Consider the following 21,543-nt stretch of genomic DNA (forward strand, 5'->3'; position numbering starts at 1 on the left):
AATTGCTTATTACGACTGTCCTACATTTGAAGAAGAGTATAAAATAGTGTGTGGACAAGAAAAGTATAGGGATATAGGTAATAAAAATATAAATGGAAAAATATCTTAGTAGAAATTAAAGACATGATAAATTATGAAAAACACCAATAGTTACGTAAAGCCGATTGTGTATCGGATATACATGTACAAATATGTGTATATAGAAATATAAATGTATAAAAATGTGTACATAATATAGAGTATAAACATAATATAATACAATATATTATACACAATATATTATATATATATAATACTAATATAATATAATATAGTATAACAATATAATATCTATAACTATAACATGATAATATGATAATGTAGTGCAATATTTATAAAAAAAATATATATATAAATAAATAAATGCACACAAAGATGTACAGTGAGTGTGGTTATTGTGTGTGCAGAGTAGTGCAGGGTATACAAGTAGTGCAATTTGTGTGTGCAGAGGTAGAATGTAATGTTCATCTGTGGGGTAAGTCTAAAGTCCAGGTACTAGGTGTTCTGGTTGAGGGCCCGAATGGCCTGCGGGAAGAAGCTCCTCCTCATTTGCTCTGTGTTCGCCTTCAAGGAACAGAAACGTTTCCCTGACCGCAACAGAGAGAAGAGTCCATTGTTGGGATGGCTGAGGTTCTTCATTATCTTCCTGGCCTTGGTCCAGCACCGCTTGCTGTATATAGTGTCCAGGTCAGGAAGCTCGGTGCGGATGGTACGCTCGGCTGATTGCACCACCCCCTGGAGAGCTTGCCTGTCCTGTTTGGTGCTGTTTCCAAACCAGGCAGTGATACTTCCCGTCAGGATGCTCTCAATGGTGCAGGTGTAGAATGTCTTTAGCACCTTTGAGGGCAGTTTAAAGTCCTTTAGGCATGACAGGACCATGTCAGGTCCTGCGTGATGTAAACACCTAGGTACCAGAAACTGTCCACTCTCTCCACTGGGGACCCGTTGATGTCTGTCTGTCTGTCTGTCTGTCTATCTATCTATCTATCTATCTAGTAACAGCTTAAAACATTGTCCCAGCAATTAGTCTGTGACCATGTCTGCACTGCCATGGCTACAACATGACAAAATTCAATGGATTTCTGGGAGATTAAGAACGCTACGATAATGTTTTACTTCCTTTATCTCCCAGAATGCTATTGTGTTGTTTTAGTGTAGTGGCATGGTTTCACGTGCACTGCTCATGGTCACAAACAAATACATGGACGAATCTCTGGAATACTGTTGATGGGGAAGGTGTGAACTGTGCTGAGAAGAACTGAGTCTTGCTATACTATAAAAATACTACAACAGTACAGTAGATACAGGGTCCACTATACTGTTGTGCTCAGAAATAGTATATATATAAGCATTCCTTGATTATATTATGATTATATTTTTGAATGGGCATGTAACATGAACAAGGTTCATTCAGATGATGTTCTATGCAACCTAATATTAAATAGTTTTTTTTGTTTGTTTGTTTTTTTTTAACTCAGTAGAATCTGTAATATTTGCTGTGGTGAACTTCTCTTAAGGAGACTTTAATTTATCGATTATGGAAATAGACTCTAGAAACAACGACGTATTAGAAAAAGAGCATTAATCAAAACCTGTGATCTACGTTACAGTCGGAACTTTCAGCAAAGTTGCGGATATACAAAACGAATTGCTCAGAACCATTTCACTAAATCAAAATCAAGAATTCATTTATTTGATAATAATAAAAAAATAATCAAAAGCATCTTTTGTACAGTCTCTTAATCGGGCACACAGAGCTAGCGCGATGTTTATAAAGCGGCATATTGTTATAAATCACCCAAATCATGGTGATCAGCACATCCTTATAAATCACTGTTACCATGTGTTAAAGGTTAACTTTCTCTCCAAGTACTAGCTGGGAGGCTTTTATGAAACATCTCGCACTCTGAGCAAGGTCTGTTTTTTATGTGATTCTGGCAAGCTTCCTGCGATCTGTCTAAAGCAGTTCAACCAAATGAATTGCACGATAATTAGAAGATGAGCTAGATAAAAGATGACAAATGAAGTATGGTATGAAAAAATGTTGAGTGTCATTGATATTAACATGGCACTCCTGTTGCCCTCCTGCCCCTTGTTGCCCCGGACAGGGCTGGTGCCTGCTGCCAAACAATGCACCATGCCAGTCTGAGTATGCAGTAAACCCTTCAACTTCCCTCGGCCATACCCATGGGGCAGGCATTGTAGGTTACCTGAAAATGCAAAGCAGCCGCCAAAATCTGCACGTCGAGATAAAACCAGACCTCGCTGAACTTGACAAAGTGTTCTGGCCCCAGGCTCTGTCATACTCTAAAGAAGCTTAGAGGGCAATTACTGGGTAAAGCTTGGGAGTACATGTATTTCTGGAGTGCAAGAATTCATGCCACATATGCTCGTTTCCAAGCTATAGTAATGTTTTTCTGCACTTCCCTCTAAATCTCAACCAAAGCCCAGCTGAATTAATAGAGAATTAACTTGTCAAATTCCATCTGTCTTCTCACCTTGTAATTCTAGATAATGACTAACAGCTTATACAGTGTAATTCCCCTGTTGGTTCTTGCGTTTGTTTTTGCAGATCATGCCTCGGAGGTACAGGTGACTATGATGCTGACGGAGAGCTGTAAGCTGCGGGGTCTTCATCACAGGTGAGTCACTGCAGTTCATTTCTTGGATGTTCTTAACCACTCCATAGCTCTTCCTCGTCTGGCTGGTTTGTGCTGTTTTTATTTCCTGACCTGCTCATGTAATGAGTAAAGTTAGGAATTATTGGCACGCCATGTTTAAAAATGTATGAAAAATGTAGTTGCAGTTAACTTTTTATGTGATAGTTTATCAAAAAAAAAAAAAATTGTAATCAAAGATCAGTTATAAGTAGACCTTGAGAAATAGTTGACCAAAGTGTAATTCTATTTATATTCTGCTTCAGCTGTGTGTTAAGGAAGTCATGTAATCTTCCATTACTTCCTCCTTCACTGAAGCATTTATTGTGTATACCCTTCATGAAAATTACCTGAATTTTATTTAGAAAAAAAAAGAATACGTGAAACAACACACGTTCCTGCCGTTTCATTAAGTATTGCATCTTTTCAGTGGTTCTGGTCCTCTTATTATTTCCAAGTGAAGATGTGCTTTCAGTGTGAGTTTTCATAGCCTTCTTTTGCCCTTCTTTACCAAGGGTGCCAGTAATTCTGGACTACATCAGAAAAGCAGAACGTTTAAAATGTTTGCCATAGTAGTCATCCATGCTGCAAGCTTTGTTTTTACTGTTAATCTGTTTATAAGGCTGTAACCAGAGCTGAGTAATATTTGAGTATATAAGTAAGTTTATATTACATTACTGATAGAGATCAGAAATCATTTTTGTGTTTGTAAATGTTTTTTCCACAGCATAGTTTAGAATGATCCATTTCCTTCCACTTGCCGGAGCTTTCTGAAAGGTTCAACAATGAGCGTGCCATTCAAAGTAGGTGTAACAAGTAGAACATCCAGTCATTTATAGGAATCGGAACTGCACATTACCGACTTATCGGAAATACAGCGGCCAGGTCTCTCATGCTGAACTGAATCATGATTAGTAAATTCAGGACAAGTCTGGTCAGTCCTGCACACTAAAGATTAAGGAAGGGAGGGCAGGAAGGTGCCATGGCTGTCTACTGGAAATTAAGGGTATCCTCTTCATGCCCTGTAGGTCCTGTGAATTAAAAAAACAAGCGTAGAGTATGTTGGAAACACTTGTGTGGCTCTGCTGGTAATGGCAGAATATCGTGACAGCGGAGTAAGGACACTTCAACAACAGCAGTGACCTCTACATTTCCCTCGCAGAAAGATTTAGGATGTGGGTTTTTTTTCTCGCTCTCAAAATCTTTCTTCTCTTTTCCGTGTTATGAACAACTTCCAGTATTCCCTGATTCAGTATACGTTTCATAATAACTCAATGCATTGTAACAGTTTCAATTATTTATTTATTTATTTATTTAATTAAGTTGTTAAGAAAAGATTAATCGTTACTATATTTGTTTATTTTGTAATAAATGCTTCTGAATTTATTGCAGTTAATGATTTTCTTAGTTGTTGTGTTCGCGTGTTTGTGGTTATTTGCTCTGGAACATGGTCCACATCCTGTCTTGAGTATTGGGAAGATGGTGTTCAGGCCAGGCCCTGTCTGAGGTCATAGATCAGATCCTGCTAGGTACCGCCAGGTCTCTTTTTATATCACAACCAGAGAATACTACAGCATGGAGCCTTGCTTTGAACTCGCAGAGAGGCTTCCAAGAAGCATTTCCTTCCTTAAAAGTGTTCACAGCTAGCTACTCCTGCTGCCTTTGCTGTAGTTACACTCTACACATTTCTCTGTTTGCCCTTCCCCTTTCATTAACTTCCCACTTGTGACCTTTCACAGAATCATCAGTTTCATCATTAGTTTTTGTGTCAGGTTTGGAGTCAGAGTTGATAAGGTTTCATGAATAGTCATTTTGTATGGTGGGTTTAATACAATCAGCCAGTTGCTTTTGTGAAGTTCCTTTATGGTCTAGCTGTGTGTTCTCAAGAATTTTGCAGCCCATTGCCTCTGGGCACTCTAAATCATATTAAAACAATCAGAATTTCTCTACGCCGGGAAAGCTGACTGGAAATCTGCTACTGTTGTTTATGCATTCTATTACTTCTGTTGTCAATCCTAGCATGCTCATAACTTACCCAGTGTCTTAATTTACACTTACATACACAGTGTCAATCAAATGCACAGAAGAATGACATTGCTGACCAGAATTAAATATAACAACTAACCTGTCTAGTTCAAAGCACAAAATTTTTGTACAAAATTGAATTTTTCATTAGTGAAGTGGTCAATAAATACCATTAAAGCATGACGCTCCTTTCCTCCTTTCTTTTTCCTAGACCAGGTTATTTCATACAGTGTCAATGTATTTTTAACATGGCACAACATGTTTCTGCATCTGCCCTCTCAGGAACCTGCTGCCCATTAGTCACGTGTGCACAGAGGATGGAGAGAAGCCTATGGTCCTGCTACCCTACATGAATTGGGGCAATCTTAAGCTCTTCCTTCGCCAGTGCAAGCTCGCTGAGGCCAACAATCCTCAGGTGAGTCTGCAACCTCAATCCTCATCTTGAAATCTGTAATGGCATGAGGGCAAAACGTCTCACAAGATTCAAACAGAGAAGCACACATTTCTCTTAAAAAAAAAAAAAAAAAAGGTAGTGCTTTCAAAATGATAGACTGGATGAGGCTGATGTTAAGTTACTATTACTAAAGCTTTACACTGCTTTTGACCCTCCAGCGTAACACCTGAGAACTAGTCAATTTAATTGGATTCTTTGGAACAATGAACGTGTTGTGCTGAGGTCTGCTAGATCTGAGGTCTAAAGTAGCAGAGTGTGTGTGGTTTAAAGGAAGCGGTGCTTTACTGGAGTGGGGGAGAGCACAATGAGTGCTTTGTGCTGGTTAACCCCAGGTGGCTGTGATCCAGATGGCATCACACCTTCTTCAGGTACAGGACAAGATGCTGATGATTTGATCAGTGCACCCACTAATGGAATTTCTCAAACATATAAGCATTACTTCAAGCTAACAATTTTTTCCCAAAGCAAGACTGTGCTTGCTAGCAGTTTAAAAACTCAATCACCCCCCCCCCCAATCCCCCCCATCTGCTGAAGGAATTTGTCTAAGCAGGCTTAAAACATTAAAGTCCCTAAATATACAGGGTAGAATCTATGAAAAAACTATGCAAGTAGTTACACGTCACATCTCAAAAATTATTGATGACTCGGACATCCAAATCTGTTCCCTTCCCATCATGTGACCCATGACATTTAAACCTGTCACTGCTTTCATTTGTGTTCATGCCACATATCTGTGTGCATTTGTAAATGGGTGTGTGGATAGTTTCTCTGAACATGTGTCAGTATTGTTATGCAAGGTTGGTTAGTCTCTCTATAGATTCGTAAGCGTTGATGTAGCCTTGTGCAACTTTGTGTCAAACCAAACAGAACGGAGGAGAGGCAAACTTGAGTCTTGCATTGTTCAGACAAAAGATTCATCGCTGTAAAGTAATGGTGACTGATCATCATCTGCCGTATTATTGTGTGACCAACAGCATTGGCATTAGATGTTGATGGTGTTCTTATTGGATGTTTATCCTAGCAGATCAGTGAAGATCCAAAGCTAGTCCTCCAATCATTTGCCACCGTATACTTAATTTTTAAAAAGGTCGTCTTTATTTTTTCTTTGAAATGGTAAACAATTTCAATTCCAGGCTGGTAATCGCATGGTGATAGCAATATAGCTGGCATACAGTTTTTACATTATATTTAGTTCAAGCTACTCTTGGCATGGCGAGTTATTTTCTTTCACACAATCACTGTCCCAATGTGAGTTATTTCCTTGCACACATTGACCCTTCACCCCCAGTAACCACTGGAAGCTTATAGATATAAATAAATCTCTGTTGTTTCTCAGTGTTCTTTCTTCCTCTTTTTATCCTTTTCCTCTCACTCTCTCTGAACAGGCCATCTCCCAGCAGGACCTTGTTCATATGGCTATCCAAATCGCATGTGGTATGAGCTACCTGGCACGAAGAGAGGTCATTCACAAAGACCTGGCTGCCAGGAACTGTGTGTAAGTTAGTCATTTAAGATAGATCTCCCATGCGCGCGCGCACACACACAATTTTCTACATACTTATTTCTCACCTGACTTGTGTGGGCTGTCTTTAATAATTGTGTCCAGCTGCAAGACCAGAGGCTCAATTAGTAGTCTGGCACATGCGTTTTTGTTTGAACCCTCTCTGTACTGAAGATTTCAGCCAAGCACATGGACTTTAATGGCCAGTGGTGTAATTGCTTTCATATGCACACTGACTGCGTGGCTTTCTGTTGTGCTTCCCGCAGCATTGATGACAGCATGCAGGTGAAGATCACCGATAACGCGCTGGCTCGAGACCTCTTCCCCATGGACTACCACTGCCTGGGGGATAATGAGAATAGGCCCGTGCGCTGGATGGCCCTGGAAAGCCTGCTCAACAATGACTTCTCCAGTGCCAGTGATGTGGTGAGAATCTCAGTCTTTGAATTTAGCCTTTATCTGTGCACCATTTCATTTATCCCCTTTAATGTTTGCTAAACCTCACTCTGTATATATATTGTTCTTGACGCTACACTCAGGGTGGGAGGATCAAGTTCTAAAGTGTTTGTCTTATTGTTAAATGCTAGGTTTGGGGTGGCATCTATAATAAAATGTCTCTCTTGTGATAAAGCTCATATATCCTGAGAGCTCTGTTCTTTTCCTGCTTTTCACACATTATATGATCACATTATATCATGAATTTACTTACATTAACCTACAGTTATATATTGTGGCATGTGTCAGAATGACACGTATATCAGTTGTAACAGTCCTCTCTTGGTGCGTCTTTCGGTTTACTTTCTTTCTTTCTTTTTTTATTCAAATATTTATAACAACCTCTTTGTGCAAACCATAACAACTGAAATGGAAAAGCGTTCCAAAGCATCAAATAACCTGTTATTACTGCAGAGTTTCAGAAAGCTGCTGCAAGGTTTGATTGGTACAGATGAAAAACAAAAATGCTTCGGAAAGGCTTTCAGTGAATATTTAAGTTACATGCAATATAAATAACATTTGAATGTGAATAACTGTCCAGATTCACTGTAGTGGGGAGAAATCGGTTCATCTTGTTTAGATAGTTTGAGATTTACATGGCCAAACTGTTAACGTCATACTGACAGGTCTTCTACGCATTGTGAAGAAAACACCCATGTAATCAGCACACACAAGCTCATGGGCAGGTTGAGACGTGACCCATCTTTACTCCAGAGGCAGTGGGATATCGCATGAGATCTTTTTAGGTTGTGTTTATAGAGTCTCTAACTTTGTATATACATGTGTGCTCTGAAATTGTGCAGTAGCCCCTCTCACAGTAGCTACATCACAGCCCATGACGCATTCTTGTTCTGCTGCAAGAGAGGGGTGACAATAAAGTTAAGCGTACATCTTTGGGTGTGGAACCACAGTCTGTTCCTGTTCATCCCCTACTTAATTGCCATTCCAAAGGAAATGGGCTGTAGACAGCGAGTTAGAAGTTCTGTCTCTTTTACAAAGGATGCATACACAGCCAGCTTGCTGCCAGCTGACCTCTGCAGCCCAGGGGACCTGGAGAACAATAGAGGCTGGCGCTAAGCATCGGTCAGAAATGTTAAGAATGCTCATTAGTTTAAAGTAGAGCCTATGAGGAACATGTTATTCTTCAGGAATACAATAGTGATCAGTGATATCGGGCGAGGAAAGGAGGTTTAGTATGTTTCCATGTGTTAATTGACGGGATTTGAAATAAACGTTACCACCCACTTGGCTTCCGTCTTCATAAAGGTGCGCCAACAATCTAGTTGTAGTAGAGAATGTTTTCCCAGATCAGTAATTGGAGTTCTTTCTTTAGAAGCAAAGTGCGTCAGATTTGCATAAAGTGTTTCCCTTTGTCAAAAGTAGTTTTAAATACATCAATGATCATTTAAGTAGAACTGTCTTTCAGGTCTCAACTGCTTACCAGCAGAATAAAAATTACCCATGTGTCAGCAATAACATGTAAATGCCTGTTTTACTTTTCCTACACCACGTTTTATTACTGTAATGTGAAATATTTCTGAGTAAAAGGCATATTTGTTCAGGAATCATGCCAGACAGGATGGTGGTTTTATCCATTGGGATTTGATTGACTTGTCAAAACAAAACATATCTAGTCACACCTCCTGCATCCATCTTTCTGAAAAAGCGGGTACTAAACCGTACCATTCCTTGTTGTAGTTTGCGTAATCTTTGATCCAGGTGAAAGATGCCAAAAAAAAGTATGCATCTGATTGATTGAGTGTACCACCCCACTGACAAGGAATGGTATTCAGAGGAGGTCGAGGTTGTGACAGTCCAGCTATTGCTTGCTAGATTACATCACTGCAGTTGTTCAGTGAAATACACAAAGTCGGTTCTTTCTGTAAATAGCTCATGAATATCTTGACATTAACCTGGACATAAATTTAAGGATTGTTTGAGGATTTACACAGTTGGGGCAGTCTGGAAAACAAGGAGCTACAAGATCTTAGCACTAGCGTTGGACTAAACATACAATAGAAACAAAGCATTACTCACATAGAAACCTGTGTAGGGAAGCAATAATGTTTTTGAAATGAATAATGTTTTCAAAACTAGTGAAACGCACTTAATTCACTTTGTCAGCTAAGTAACAAGCCCGAACTGGCTTAAACTGTGTGTGTTGGAGGATGGGGGGAAATGCCAAACAATGCAGGGCAAGGGTACTCCAAACACACATAAAAATGCTTATACCATTTTTGACACACTGAAGTGGTTTAAGTGCTACTCTCTCAAAGATTAAGTCCTAGAGACCAAAATGTGCATGTGGGGTTCATTTAATCATCTGTATTTTGGGAAGGCTGCATTTGACAAGATCTTCTATCAGTTCTTGGTGCTGTAAGTAGTCTAAGCACTGGCTTGTGACATTTCTCGATTACTGAGTAACTTAAAAGTCAAAAGTTTAACCTGAACGTTTAAGTTGAACTCTAGTGATTTCAGACATTTGTCTTTTGTTATTTATTAAATTCTCTGGAATTCTCTTCATAAGAACTATTTCTCTGAATCCTATGTCAGTAATCTTGAACACAAGACAATTTTCTTATGCTAAGTAAATGTTATATTTGAGTAATAATATAATATATTCTATATCTATATGATTCTGTGTAGGAAAAAAAGGTCCACTCACACACTTCTTTAAAAAAAAAAAAAAAAAAAACCTTATCTTATTATGCACACAGCAGATATGTGTTGAGGTTAAGCAGCATTTTGGTTATAAACAGTTTAGCTGTAATATTTGTTAAAAAAAAGAAGTGGATTACTTCCTGGAGAAGGCTGAGGTGACTGTGACCCAAAAAAGTAGATGTTGGACAATGATTCAGGTTTTCTTGAAATGTTTCTCTACAATGCTTTGATTCTAAACTGCAGACTAGTTCTGATGGTGTACAGTGACCCAGAGCTGACTGCCCTTTGCTAGGGGGCCCATTTGTGTACATTGTGGAAATATTTTACAAACATGCCTTAAGATGGGCAATGACCTGCCAAGTATTACCTCTATGAGTATCATGATTGATACGGTCTGTCAGCTAGTTGTCATGGACTTTCACCTAATTATTTTTTTTTTTACATGTTTAAGGAAACCAGAACCATCAGCACTGTGGATGTTGTTGTGTCTGTATACACTGTCTGCCTGTTTATCAAACAGTATCTGATTTGAGAATTTCATTACATAGGTGAAGTGAAGGTTCATATTTTCACCTCTGTCTTGTGATCTCTCTATACCCAACTGGATTAATTACAGCTTTGATGTGTCCTGTCTTCACAGTGGGCTTTCGGGGTGACTCTGTGGGAATTGATGACACTGGGACAGACTCCTTATGTCGACATTGACCCATTTGAGATGGCCGCCTACTTGAAGGATGGCTACAGAATAGCACAGCCCATCAACTGCCCTGATGAGCTGTAAGTATAATTAAATCATTAATTAAAACTTCTTAATAAACACACACACATACTGCTGATAAAAATGAAGGAAACATAGATTTGTTATACTGTGATAAGTGAAATATCACAGTATAACACCAAGTCAAATAAACTACAGCAATATCTGTCAAGTTAGGACAGTTTTGCAGATGGCACTGGCCACTGCTCTCTTTTTAACCTTCCTGACTGATTTGTCTCTAGATTTATGTTATGTTGGAGTCTTTGTCACTACTTGTAGTATGAGGCAGTACCTGCAACGCAATCAAGTTGCAGAGGCGGCAAATAAAAGTGATTTGTATCAGGTTACTGGTGTGTGTTTTGATCAGACTGTCAGAAACTGATCCCATGAGGGTGGAATGAGGGCCCAACATCCTGTGCTCACAACCCAGCACCATTCAGCTCAATTGGCATAACCAGAATTGGGTTAGAATTAGGTCCACCAATTGGCACCCGGGTTCTCTTCACGGATGAGAGCAGGTTCACACTGAGCACAAGTCAAAAAGTCTGGAAATGCTATCGGGAAATGTTGTGCCTCCTTGCAGCATGATCAGTTTGATGGTGCGTCAGTCAGTCATGGTCTGGGGAGGAATATCTTTAGAGGGCCACACAGACCTTCATGTGCTAGCCAGAAGTACTCTTACTGATGATAGGTACCAGAATTAAATCCTCAGAGTCTTTGTGAGACATCATACTGATGTAGTGGACCCTGTGTGATTTTGAATCCAGTAATCAGTGGAGTTGATGATTTTAGTCTCCATTGACCATTGTCACACCATTTTTGTTTTCAACAAATTACACACTTGCAAGATACACCTACCATACCATTGCAATTTATAGCTGAACAATCACTGACTGCAGGCCATCACAACAGAATCAGATGGTGGATCTTTTCCTGCACAGCATTGCTCAGTTCTTTTTTTTTTTTTCTGCAGCAGTTATAGAAAGCTGTAATCTGTAGCCACCAGGCTAGATTGTGCACTGAACAAGGTTTAGACTGTTTTTGGGAAGTCTTTAAGGTATCCATGTAAGACCATCCACAGTGGCAGGAAGTGAGCCACAAGGATGAAAGTAGAGAATCAGAAGCAGCAGAAAGTGTGTACAATTTTAAAGTGCCATCATGTCTGCTGTACCTGATACCCTTATATCACCGTAAGACACATTTATACTATCATGTTTGCTGTGATGAGTGTGGACCACTGCCAAATTACATTGGGTCAATGTTTCCATTAATAGCTGGAACTGCAGTAAGTTACTGTGTACATATTAAGTGCACTAGTATGCTGGCTGTATCTGAGAAAGTGGCCAGAGTTTATATTATGCACTCTAATTTATGGCGTTTGACTTTTTGTTTGGGAATCAATGGCAGCTGTTAGTACAGGATAGTGTGAGCTCAAATCTTTATTACTGACCGGAAAGACAAAATGACTCGCATTACACAGGTTCCAATTACAAAGTTCCCTACAGAAATGTTTAGTTAAACCTGACTCATACTTTCAGCAGTTATCAATGCATGGCAGCCTCTTATCGGTATCCTGCAAGCTACCAAGAAACCAGAAATACTCTATTTGAGTTGCTGCTGGCCCTGTATCTGACCTAAGCATGGCAGGCTTTGTCTGAATGCAGCCTAGTGGAGAACAGGAAATGATCATTAGCTGTTGGAGGTTCAGCAGGTAGATTTAAGTAGAGTTCCTTTTCTCAGTCCACACATGTCTGAGAAGAATAAACAAAATGAAAAGGATTTTATACCATTTTTATTTACACAATATTTTTCTTCCCCCTGGCGATCTTAATGAGGAAAAATAGAGTTATAATCTGAGTGATGTCTGTCTGTGTCATTTCAGGTTTGCTGTAATGGCGTGTTGCTGGGCATTGGATCCAGAAGAGAGACCAAAGTTCCAGCAGCTTGTCCAGTGCCTCACAGAGTTCCATGCAGCTTTGGGGGCCTATGTTTAAACTCCAGCCTCAGGTTTTGTTCTGGGCCCCTGGTCACTGACCAGCACTATATCACAACAGGAAACACAGCACCTGATTAATTAAAACATGTCTCTCATGTCCGTGATTTTTTGGGGGAAAATGCAGTCACTGAGACTTTAAGACTTTTCTCTCTTCTGCTTTTTTGGAGAAGTCACTTTTTTTCCCTTCATGGAATAGTAAATCTCCGTGTGTTTTCACCGTCAAAGACCAATGCTTATGGCCTCACCACAGTGCACACTTTACTTAACAATGCTGACGTTAATGTGTTCACGGGAAGCTTTTGTTCATTTCAGCAGAGAAACATTTTCCAGTTTATTTCACAATGGATACAGTCTGATTTTTCAGACATTGCTTGGATTGTATGTTGTTTTTGAGTCTTCAGTGAGAGGAACAGTCTCCACTGTGTTGGATCTAAAACACTGCTCTGAAATGGAAAATGGTTTTCTTTGCAGTGTGTGTGTGCGCGCGGAACAGAATATGTGCAGAGATCGTGTTTTTCTATTCTGATGTTGGTACTTGTACATTTGCCAAAATATTTTTTTTTTCCATTTGTTCAGCTTAAATGAGCTTAAGTATAGTTCTGCCACTGGTTACTGGTCACCGCTTACTGCCTCAAGTATTTCATTTTCTTCAGGGCAGTGGATATACAGAACTGTACTAGTAGTTACATTAAACCAGGGTTCAACTGGCTTGTGGTACATATTTACAGCACCAAGACAGCTATTTCATCCAAAAGACTGATCTTGCAAGATTTTTTTAATTACAGTTGGTAAGCAAAATACATTAATAATTACAATAATAGTCAAATTTCTTACAGGGTTATTACTTATTCCTAAAGTTTTTAATGTTTGTTCTGTGTCAGAACAAAGTCCTCCTTTTCTATTTTTTTTTAAAGAATGCGTAAAGACACCAGTCACTGTGAATAATCAAAGTGTACGGCCTATGTTAAAAACGGTTTCTAGCCGTGTTTCTTTTTCCCTAGCATTTATAGACTCCTCTTGATGACAACTGCATGTTGATTTGAAAAGGTATTATGTAAACTGTTTCCTGAACTCATACCTAATAATTAAAAAAAGAACCCAAAATAAAATGGGTTCCCAATGTTGAATTGCTGTTTATTGCTTCCCCCCCCCCCTTTTATTGACCAGATGTTTTGCGAAACGTGACGCTTCGGGTGGAAATACTTCATCGGCTACTGTGTGAAGACTTTTTAAACATGATGGCAGCTGACCATGGAGATTCTAGGACACTGAATAGGTGCATCCTGTTTCTGCTAAATATAATGCATTACTAATCACTTGGCCAATTCCAATCTATAGTTTGAAGCATGGTAGTGGTAGCATCTTGCTGTGGAGCTGCTATTCAGTAGTAGGGACTGGGAGATTTCTCTGGATCATAAGGACAGATGAACAGATAAATCTTTTCTGTTGGGAAACCTTTAGACCTGACATTACTGTGAATGTTACTTAAACACTATTGCAGACTGATTACACCCCTAGCGGTGTTCCCTAATGCCAGTGGCACTGAATTTGTAGGCTCTGAAGAGTCTCCATTTATACTAACAAACTAGTAACAGTTTGTTTCCACCGTAAGATTAAACATGCTTTTGTGTTAATTTAGTATTATGATTGTGAATGCTTATTTCTTCTTGGAAGAAGAGAGCTGTCTGGACCATTTTCACAAGAAACGAGAAAAATAAAATGATGTTGAAGTTAGGTGGTAATTATGATTCGCTTTCTTATAGAGTTTCTAAACCATGGCCAAACTCTGGTGATCAATTTATTACGTTTGCTAAGGGCTTTTCAATAAGGTGCTTGGATTTTGATCATTTTTATCATGGAGTAGAAGATGCGTTTGTTTTTGTTTTTTTTGCTGTAATACTTTCAAATCTATGCTGCTCTGCCTATGATCATTCCAGTCTGATGCTATTTATTGTCAGATTTCCTCCATGTAACCCAGGAGTATTTCTATTGGCCATTTTTGTTCACACTGTAGGGGGTTGTTCACCGCACCATGGAAAAGATAATCAAATGTTTTATGCCTTTACTACTAGCTAATGCACCTCCGCCTTGTTCCTCATCCAAGATGCTGTTCTGCTGTCCAAGGTAGACCTCAGAGAAGTGTTTCTTACATTAGTACTCACATAGTACACATAAGAGTGCCAGAATTTTTAAGAACTTTAAGCGCCTTGCTAAAACTGGTGCCAAATGTGGGTTAGGGTGTGATATAAACTTGTTAGTGAGACCTATGATGAGGAACCCCAAGAAAATTTAGAATGGAGACTATTCATGATGCTTTTGTAGACACAAATCCCCCCAAAATTTACAGCCTTGTCTGTCAGCAAAATGAGGCTAGGTAACTACTCTGGAAATTGTTCTAGAAAGACTTCAGGATTTCAGCTTGATCCTGATCTCAGGTTAGTGTGTCTGTGATGTTTCAGATGGCTCTTCCTGTGTCTGTGGGTTTCCTCCAGGTTCCCCTCACTTCGCAAAAAACATGCCATTATATAAATCTACTACACTGAACACACAGACATCACATCCAGAGTTTATTCCATTTTTAAATGCCAGAACCACTTGACTAGGGGGAAGAAAAAAGCAGTTACTGAAGATGAATGAAATTTATCCAACATGTATTTATTTGTTTTTGTAGATTGATGATAGAAGCCTGCACACTTTCTGACTGCACTGATACAGCCACTGGATATGAAGGTTTGTTTGGCGCTCTGGTGCAGCGCCAGTGTCCTTTCTGTTCCTTCAGGAGCTATAATAAACAACTCCTGCGGAGATACATGAGGAAGGAAGACTGGTAATTGATTCAGGGCCTGTAATTTATCGCCTGTGTTACATTTCCTTGTTCCATATGTCGGTTGGATCAGAGGGGCATTGTTTTATATAACTACAATCAAATTTTATGGCAGTGGTTACCAGTGCTTTTGCTCGTAGAAAAATTTGCATTCTTGCAGTGTTTTTCTTCTGTTCTCAATCTACCACATCTGTTCCAGTAATCAGGACACTGCACCCAGCTAAGGCAAGGGTGTAAGATTTGATTAGGAACTAAACTCTGCTGAGATAAATGCTAAAGTTTGTTTTTACTCAAACAGGTCCAGTAATCATAATTCAATGACTTAACTGTAAGGGTACTTTCACAATTGATTTTGTTTTTCTCCTCAACTGCCTACACACTTTTTTACATGTAATTCAGCAGGAAGTGGCCACTTTTCAACAGCGCTTTTGTCAGAACTGCTTCTTTTTTCCCCCTCCACACTGTAGCACTTCCAAAATTGACGAAGGTTGGAGAACAAGCATGAACAACAGATGCGGTTCTTCAGGCATAAATATTTCATTGACAGTATTCCAACAGTAAACCAACCTTAATTTCAATTTTATTACTGATATATAGAGCCAGATTCAAATACTAGAATTCGATTCGTTGTGTTCTCACTTTAAACCAGTTTAAGTAGCACAGAATCTGTTCCTACAAGAACTTTTTAGCCGTTTAGACTTTTGTGTTAAGTGACGCTCGCTTTAATTAAATGTGACCGTATGTTTCCCATAATGCACTGTAAGCAAGCATTGGTTTTAGTGGAACTTTCAAGAGTGTGTGTTTATATAAAGCCACTCTCCTGCTTTTTGCTCATTAGCCTCGTAGATAACTATCAATGTTGTGACTTTTGTTTGTGATGCAACTGACAAACAAGTGGGGTTTTTTTTTTTCCCCCTTGAGCACATGGGTATTTCTTTTACTGATTTATATCTCGCTTATCTTCCTTATTTAGATACAGGAACTTAGTGTTTCCTTGAAGTATTTGTTGGTTGGTTTTCAACATCAGAGCACTGACGGTGTGGGGCCACAGGATTGCAACAGCACATACTAACTGAGAATCCGCAGTGTAAATATTTCAGCTGCTGATGTAAGCATGAGATTTGAAGTTAGTGTCCAAACTCTTATGCTCGGGTCCTTTTGCTTTGGTTTGATGCCTTTCGTGGCTCATGCTTCGGTCGTCTCGACACCGACCGTGTCATCTGATCTGATGTTTACTACACACATGCACATACTCAAGTATATAGAATTGTAGACCAATCACACTGTTATTCTTTTTCTATAAGCACCCATTGCATCAGATTTGCTTTGTTTTTATGGCACTAGAGCACTTATACTTGTTCTCGATGATGTAATGGAAAGTTATTTAAAACCTTAAAATCTGTTAAGAATCCCAGAATGAATTTAGCAACCAAATGCTTTATTTCTTCTTGTTGTTGTGAGGTCTCAACTAGTTCACCATCTTTTGATTAAGTGTATTTTGATTCTTTTTATCCTTTGAAGTGGCTTCTCAGGATCCCCAGGGAGTCATGAAGCATTTATTTATTTATTATTATTTATTTTATTTATTATTTTATTTAAAAGAGTGTTGGAAATCACAACCCATAATAATCAATGCTATTCCAAAGTATGATGAATCACATTTTCTTTTACATCATGAGGGCAGCAAGGGGTGTGTGTGTTGCATGCAAGGTGTGTGTATGATGCATTATGGGAAGAAGTGTGATGCCATATCCTGCCGCGAAACATATTTATGGATGACACATAGCACCTACTTAAACATTGCTGCAGTACACCTTTTCATGGCAACAGTATTCCGTAATGGCAATGGCCTCTTCCAGCAGGATAATGGTCCGTGCCACACTTTTCAGTAATGGTTTGAGGAACATTACAGAGTTCAAAGTGTTGGCTCTGCCTCCAATTTCCCCAGATCTCAATCCGATCAGATATCTGTGGGATGTGCTGGACAAACAAATCTGATCCATGGCGCTTCAACCTCACAAGGATCTGTTGCTAGTGTCTTGGTGCCAGATACCACAGCACACCAGAGCTGTTTAGGAAGATGTTTTTCAGGTTATGGCTGACGGGTGTACATAGTATATGAACAGAATGCATGCATAAAAAGGGTCTGTTGCATAAACACTGAGAACCTATGCTTTAATTGATATGGACTGTATTAGTTCGTAATATTCTTATTTTTTGCAAATTCAACAGAATTGTATCAGTAAAAGCTTAGTGTAGCTTCCAAGGAAGTAAAGCTCAGAAAGATACGTCTGCATAATGGACAAGCAAGTGGTTAGTGCTTGATGAAGGCTCATACTATTAATAACTCCTATCACAAAACTGGCAGCTTCATATCAGTCCGGTTAAACACAAAAGTACAAAGCAGGTGATCATTAAACTATATGTTCTCCTATGTAGAGTCTAGCAAACAGTTCACACAAAGCCTTCTGTTTGACTTGAAGGTGTGCATTTCCTTCACGCTCAGAACGTTGATCGATATCTGTACCAGTTCATGCTTGGTCTGTACTTCTGAGGCTCTGTAATCTTTATAGGATTTGGAACAAGACTTTATTTAAAAGCTGGACTTTATTTAGTTCTTTTTGAGTTCTTTTCTTTATAGAATTTTTCCCCTACGGGATCTGTGTTTAACTTTGGTTGATTCACACATGCTGCTCCTGCAAACAGTTTCTTGTTTGACTTGGGAGGCTTCCAGCAATGTTGATTCCAATTTTGTCTCAATGAATCTGGTGCTGCGTTGATCTATACTCTCTTTTTGTGGCGTCTTTTTTTTTTTTTTATCTGTGACCTTATGTGAAATGCATCAGGTTCCCAAGCTCTCGCATGCACAGAAGTGTGTTGAAATATTTATTACTATCATATTTAGTTCCATCATGTTTCAGAACAATGAAACAAATCCTTTTCTGTGATTCTCTGGCAAAGTTATTCTTTCAAAGATTTTCAGTCTCCACTAGGCTTGCCTAGCAAGACTGTGACTCAATTACATGCAAAATGCATGACTACTTAGTGTTCAGAGTGACTTTTACAGATAGAAAAGTGACCTACAGGTGAATCCAAAGCTGTTGCAATGATGCAAGGGCCTCAAGACTCGACATCGAGAGCAGGATCCCACAGAAAACAGCAGAAATTAGACCCAAATATGAAGCTCTTGATTAACTTGGTGAGCTGGTGTTATTGTGCAATAATATTTATAGCTATGCTTTGCAAATGCAAGCAATTATGTTAATTAGAAAATTCTGAGAAGTACAAATCAAAAATAACAACATTGACAGTGGGTGGAATTGCTCTGATTTGTCCTTTGGCAAATGGGAATGGGGGATTTCAAAAACTTTCCCATACAGAAATCAGCCACAAGGGTGGATTCGAGACGATGCTACACACAAAGCTTTCACAGAGAACTAGTAGTAGTATAGCACTTATTCAATACAAGTTAAATGTCATATACATAGATTTTTTTTTAGTACAGACTATACCTTCAGTTGAGGCCAATTTTGCTGTGAGGAGCGCTTGTGATCCTCTAAGGGAGAGGCCCAAATGTGGTCTTTTTACACTTCCGTATTCTTTTTAATATGCAAGGCCAGAACTTCAGTGATCTTGGTAGGAAAGTGAAGTTTTGGGTGAAAAGCAAGATGGTTTTCACTCAAAACTCTAGTGATTTCATGTTTTATAACTCAGTAATATAAATCTCACACATTAAAATTATTGAGCATCACATCATCATGTGACACACAAGCTTTTATAGTGACATTGTGTTCCTTTAATCGGTCTGTTACTGACGTTGACCTGAACTGTACTGGACTTGTGTAATTTTGCCTGATTTCTACGACATCTATAAACACACTTGTACCAAATACCAAAACTGGACAAGATGTACTCCAGTGTAGAAGAGGATGAAACAGCTGAGAAATAAATATTTCTAATGTTTTTAAGCGGATGAAGAAATTAACAATTTATACAGTACTGTGTATGAAATAAATCAGCTATATTTAGGGTAACACTGTGTACAGCAGAATTCCTACTTTGGAACACAACTGAGCTCTTGCAACATTCCGCATTCAGCCTTGATACACCAAGTCCTTCCTTTATTGGTGTGTAATAGCTTACTACATATTGAACCCAAACTAAAAGGTCTGTTGATTCTCCCGCGCATTGGCTCACAGCACTGGGTCGCTCCAATTTATTCCTGCCTTCAGGTTACTCTCTGTGTAAAACCAGAGTTTTGCATTTTTCTCTCCACATCTCTGAATGGGTTTCCTTTGAGTTCTCTGATTTCCTCCCACTCCCCAAAAAATGCCGGTAAGTGCCTACACTAAAATGTCCCTAGGTACTAATGAGTGTGTATGTATGTGTGGATTGATTGATGTATCGGTGTACCGCCCAGAGTTTCAGCCATGATAAAGCACTTTGTCGTGAATTAGCATAAATCAAATTACAACATGTTAGAAATTCCACCTCTTGTCACTGGGTATACACTACCAGTCAAAAGTTTGGACACATCTTCTAATCCCATGGTTTTTCCTGATGTTTATTTCTTTCTACATTGTAAAAACAATGCTGAAGGCGGCCAAAATTCACAATAATCTCGTTTGAACAGTTGATGTTGAGATATGTCTGCTACTGATGCTCTGTAAAGCCTTCATAACGGCTCTAATCTGAGGTGCTGTTAATTGGTGATTTCTGAGGCTGGTAACTCTAAATGAACTTCTCCTCTGCAGCAGAGGTAAATTTTGGTCTTGCTTTACTGGGATGGTCTTCATGTGAGCCAGTTTCATCATGGTGCTTGAAGGGTTTTGCAAATGCACTTGACAATACTGTTCTTGCAAGAACTATTCCAGAACACCTCACCTTCGTGTCTTAAAATAACAACTGACTGTTTTTTGTTGTCGTTACATATGGATTACTTAAGTCCATGTGTGTTATTTCATAGTATTGAAATCTCCAGTATTGTTCTAGAATGTAGAAAATAAATCCCTAAACAAAAAACATTGAATTAAAAGGTGTGTCCAAACTTTTGACTGGTAGTGTGTAAATGTCAATTCTTTAAAGATAACCATCACCAACATGTTAACTCTGATATTAGATCATGTTGGTTGTTGTAGACATTTTATTCATGGACTGAATCATTATTATTCATTGCAGTTGTTCGATGTTTAGTCAAATCAGATTTATTATTGAATTGTCACGAAGCAGCTTGACCGAAATATATAATTTTATTAAATTAATACATGTCTAATGAGGTGATGGTGGCAAGGAAAAACTCCCAAGATGACATGTAGAAACCTTGAGTTGAACCAGATTTTCATCCAGGTGACACTGGATAGTGTGATTATAAATAATTTCCCTTTTATATCTGTGTACTGTATGGCCAAAAAGTGCAGTTGTTCAACCAAGATGATCGGAATCATTAATAAATTCATTAACATGAAGTCTGATCAATGATGGAGACATGAGAGAAAAACTATGCGTAGTGATTACATCCCTAAGGCTATCCATTTATATCCATCAGACATTTTTTAATGGTTTCTATGTGGTTCCATCCACAGTAATCTCATTGATCTTCAGTGCTATCCTCAGCACTGAGTGGTTTTCAGGAGTAAACAATCCAAACATCAAGTATTCTGAATGTTAATAGCCTTAACAGTACTTAGTCATTTATTCTTTAGTTGATAGTTTGAATATGGTCAACTAATGCTTTACATACATGATTTTAGTTAAGGGAAACTTAAAGCAAGTTACTTCAATATATAGTAGTTATATATTCTAATGATTAACCCTCGTTACTAACAGGTAAATAAAATCAATAAAACACATAGCCATGCAATCTACATACACAAATATTTTCAGTAAAATGGGTCATATTGAAGAGCTCAGTGACTTAATTCATGGAACCTGCCCTAGGATGTCACAAGTGATTTCTGCCCTGCTCGATGTACTCTGGTCAAGCATTAGATGGAGTGGTAAAAAACATTCCACGTCATTGAACTTGGAACATTGGAAAGGTGTTCTCTGGAATAATGAATCATGCTTCATTATCTGGCAGTGTGAAGAACAAATCTGTGTTAGGTGGATGCCAAAAAAAAGGCTACTTCTCTGTC

At 38.7% G+C, this 21,543-nt stretch overlaps 1 protein-coding gene across 3 annotated transcripts in view; it reads left to right on the plus strand.

Annotated features, from left to right (window-relative positions):
* ryk (receptor like tyrosine kinase) overlaps positions 1 to 13,707 on the plus strand; it is a 53,472-nt gene extending 39,765 nt beyond the window's left edge. For all 3 annotated transcript variants that reach the window (XM_058403387.1, XM_058403389.1, XM_058403388.1), the window contains 6 exons: positions 2,612 to 2,681; positions 5,004 to 5,136; positions 6,561 to 6,670; positions 6,943 to 7,102; positions 10,473 to 10,609; positions 12,472 to 13,707. In XM_058403387.1, coding sequence (XP_058259370.1) covers positions 2,612 to 2,681; positions 5,004 to 5,136; positions 6,561 to 6,670; positions 6,943 to 7,102; positions 10,473 to 10,609; positions 12,472 to 12,583 — 722 coding nt within the window. In that variant the 3' untranslated portion in view covers positions 12,584 to 13,707. The remainder of the gene's footprint in view (positions 1 to 2,611; positions 2,682 to 5,003; positions 5,137 to 6,560; positions 6,671 to 6,942; positions 7,103 to 10,472; positions 10,610 to 12,471) is intronic.
* The last annotated feature ends 7,836 nt before the right edge of the window (positions 13,708 to 21,543 follow it).

This window comes from Hemibagrus wyckioides, linkage group LG11 (genome assembly GCF_019097595.1).
Source record: "Hemibagrus wyckioides isolate EC202008001 linkage group LG11, SWU_Hwy_1.0, whole genome shotgun sequence".
Classification (NCBI taxonomy): domain Eukaryota; kingdom Metazoa; phylum Chordata; class Actinopteri; order Siluriformes; family Bagridae; genus Hemibagrus; species Hemibagrus wyckioides.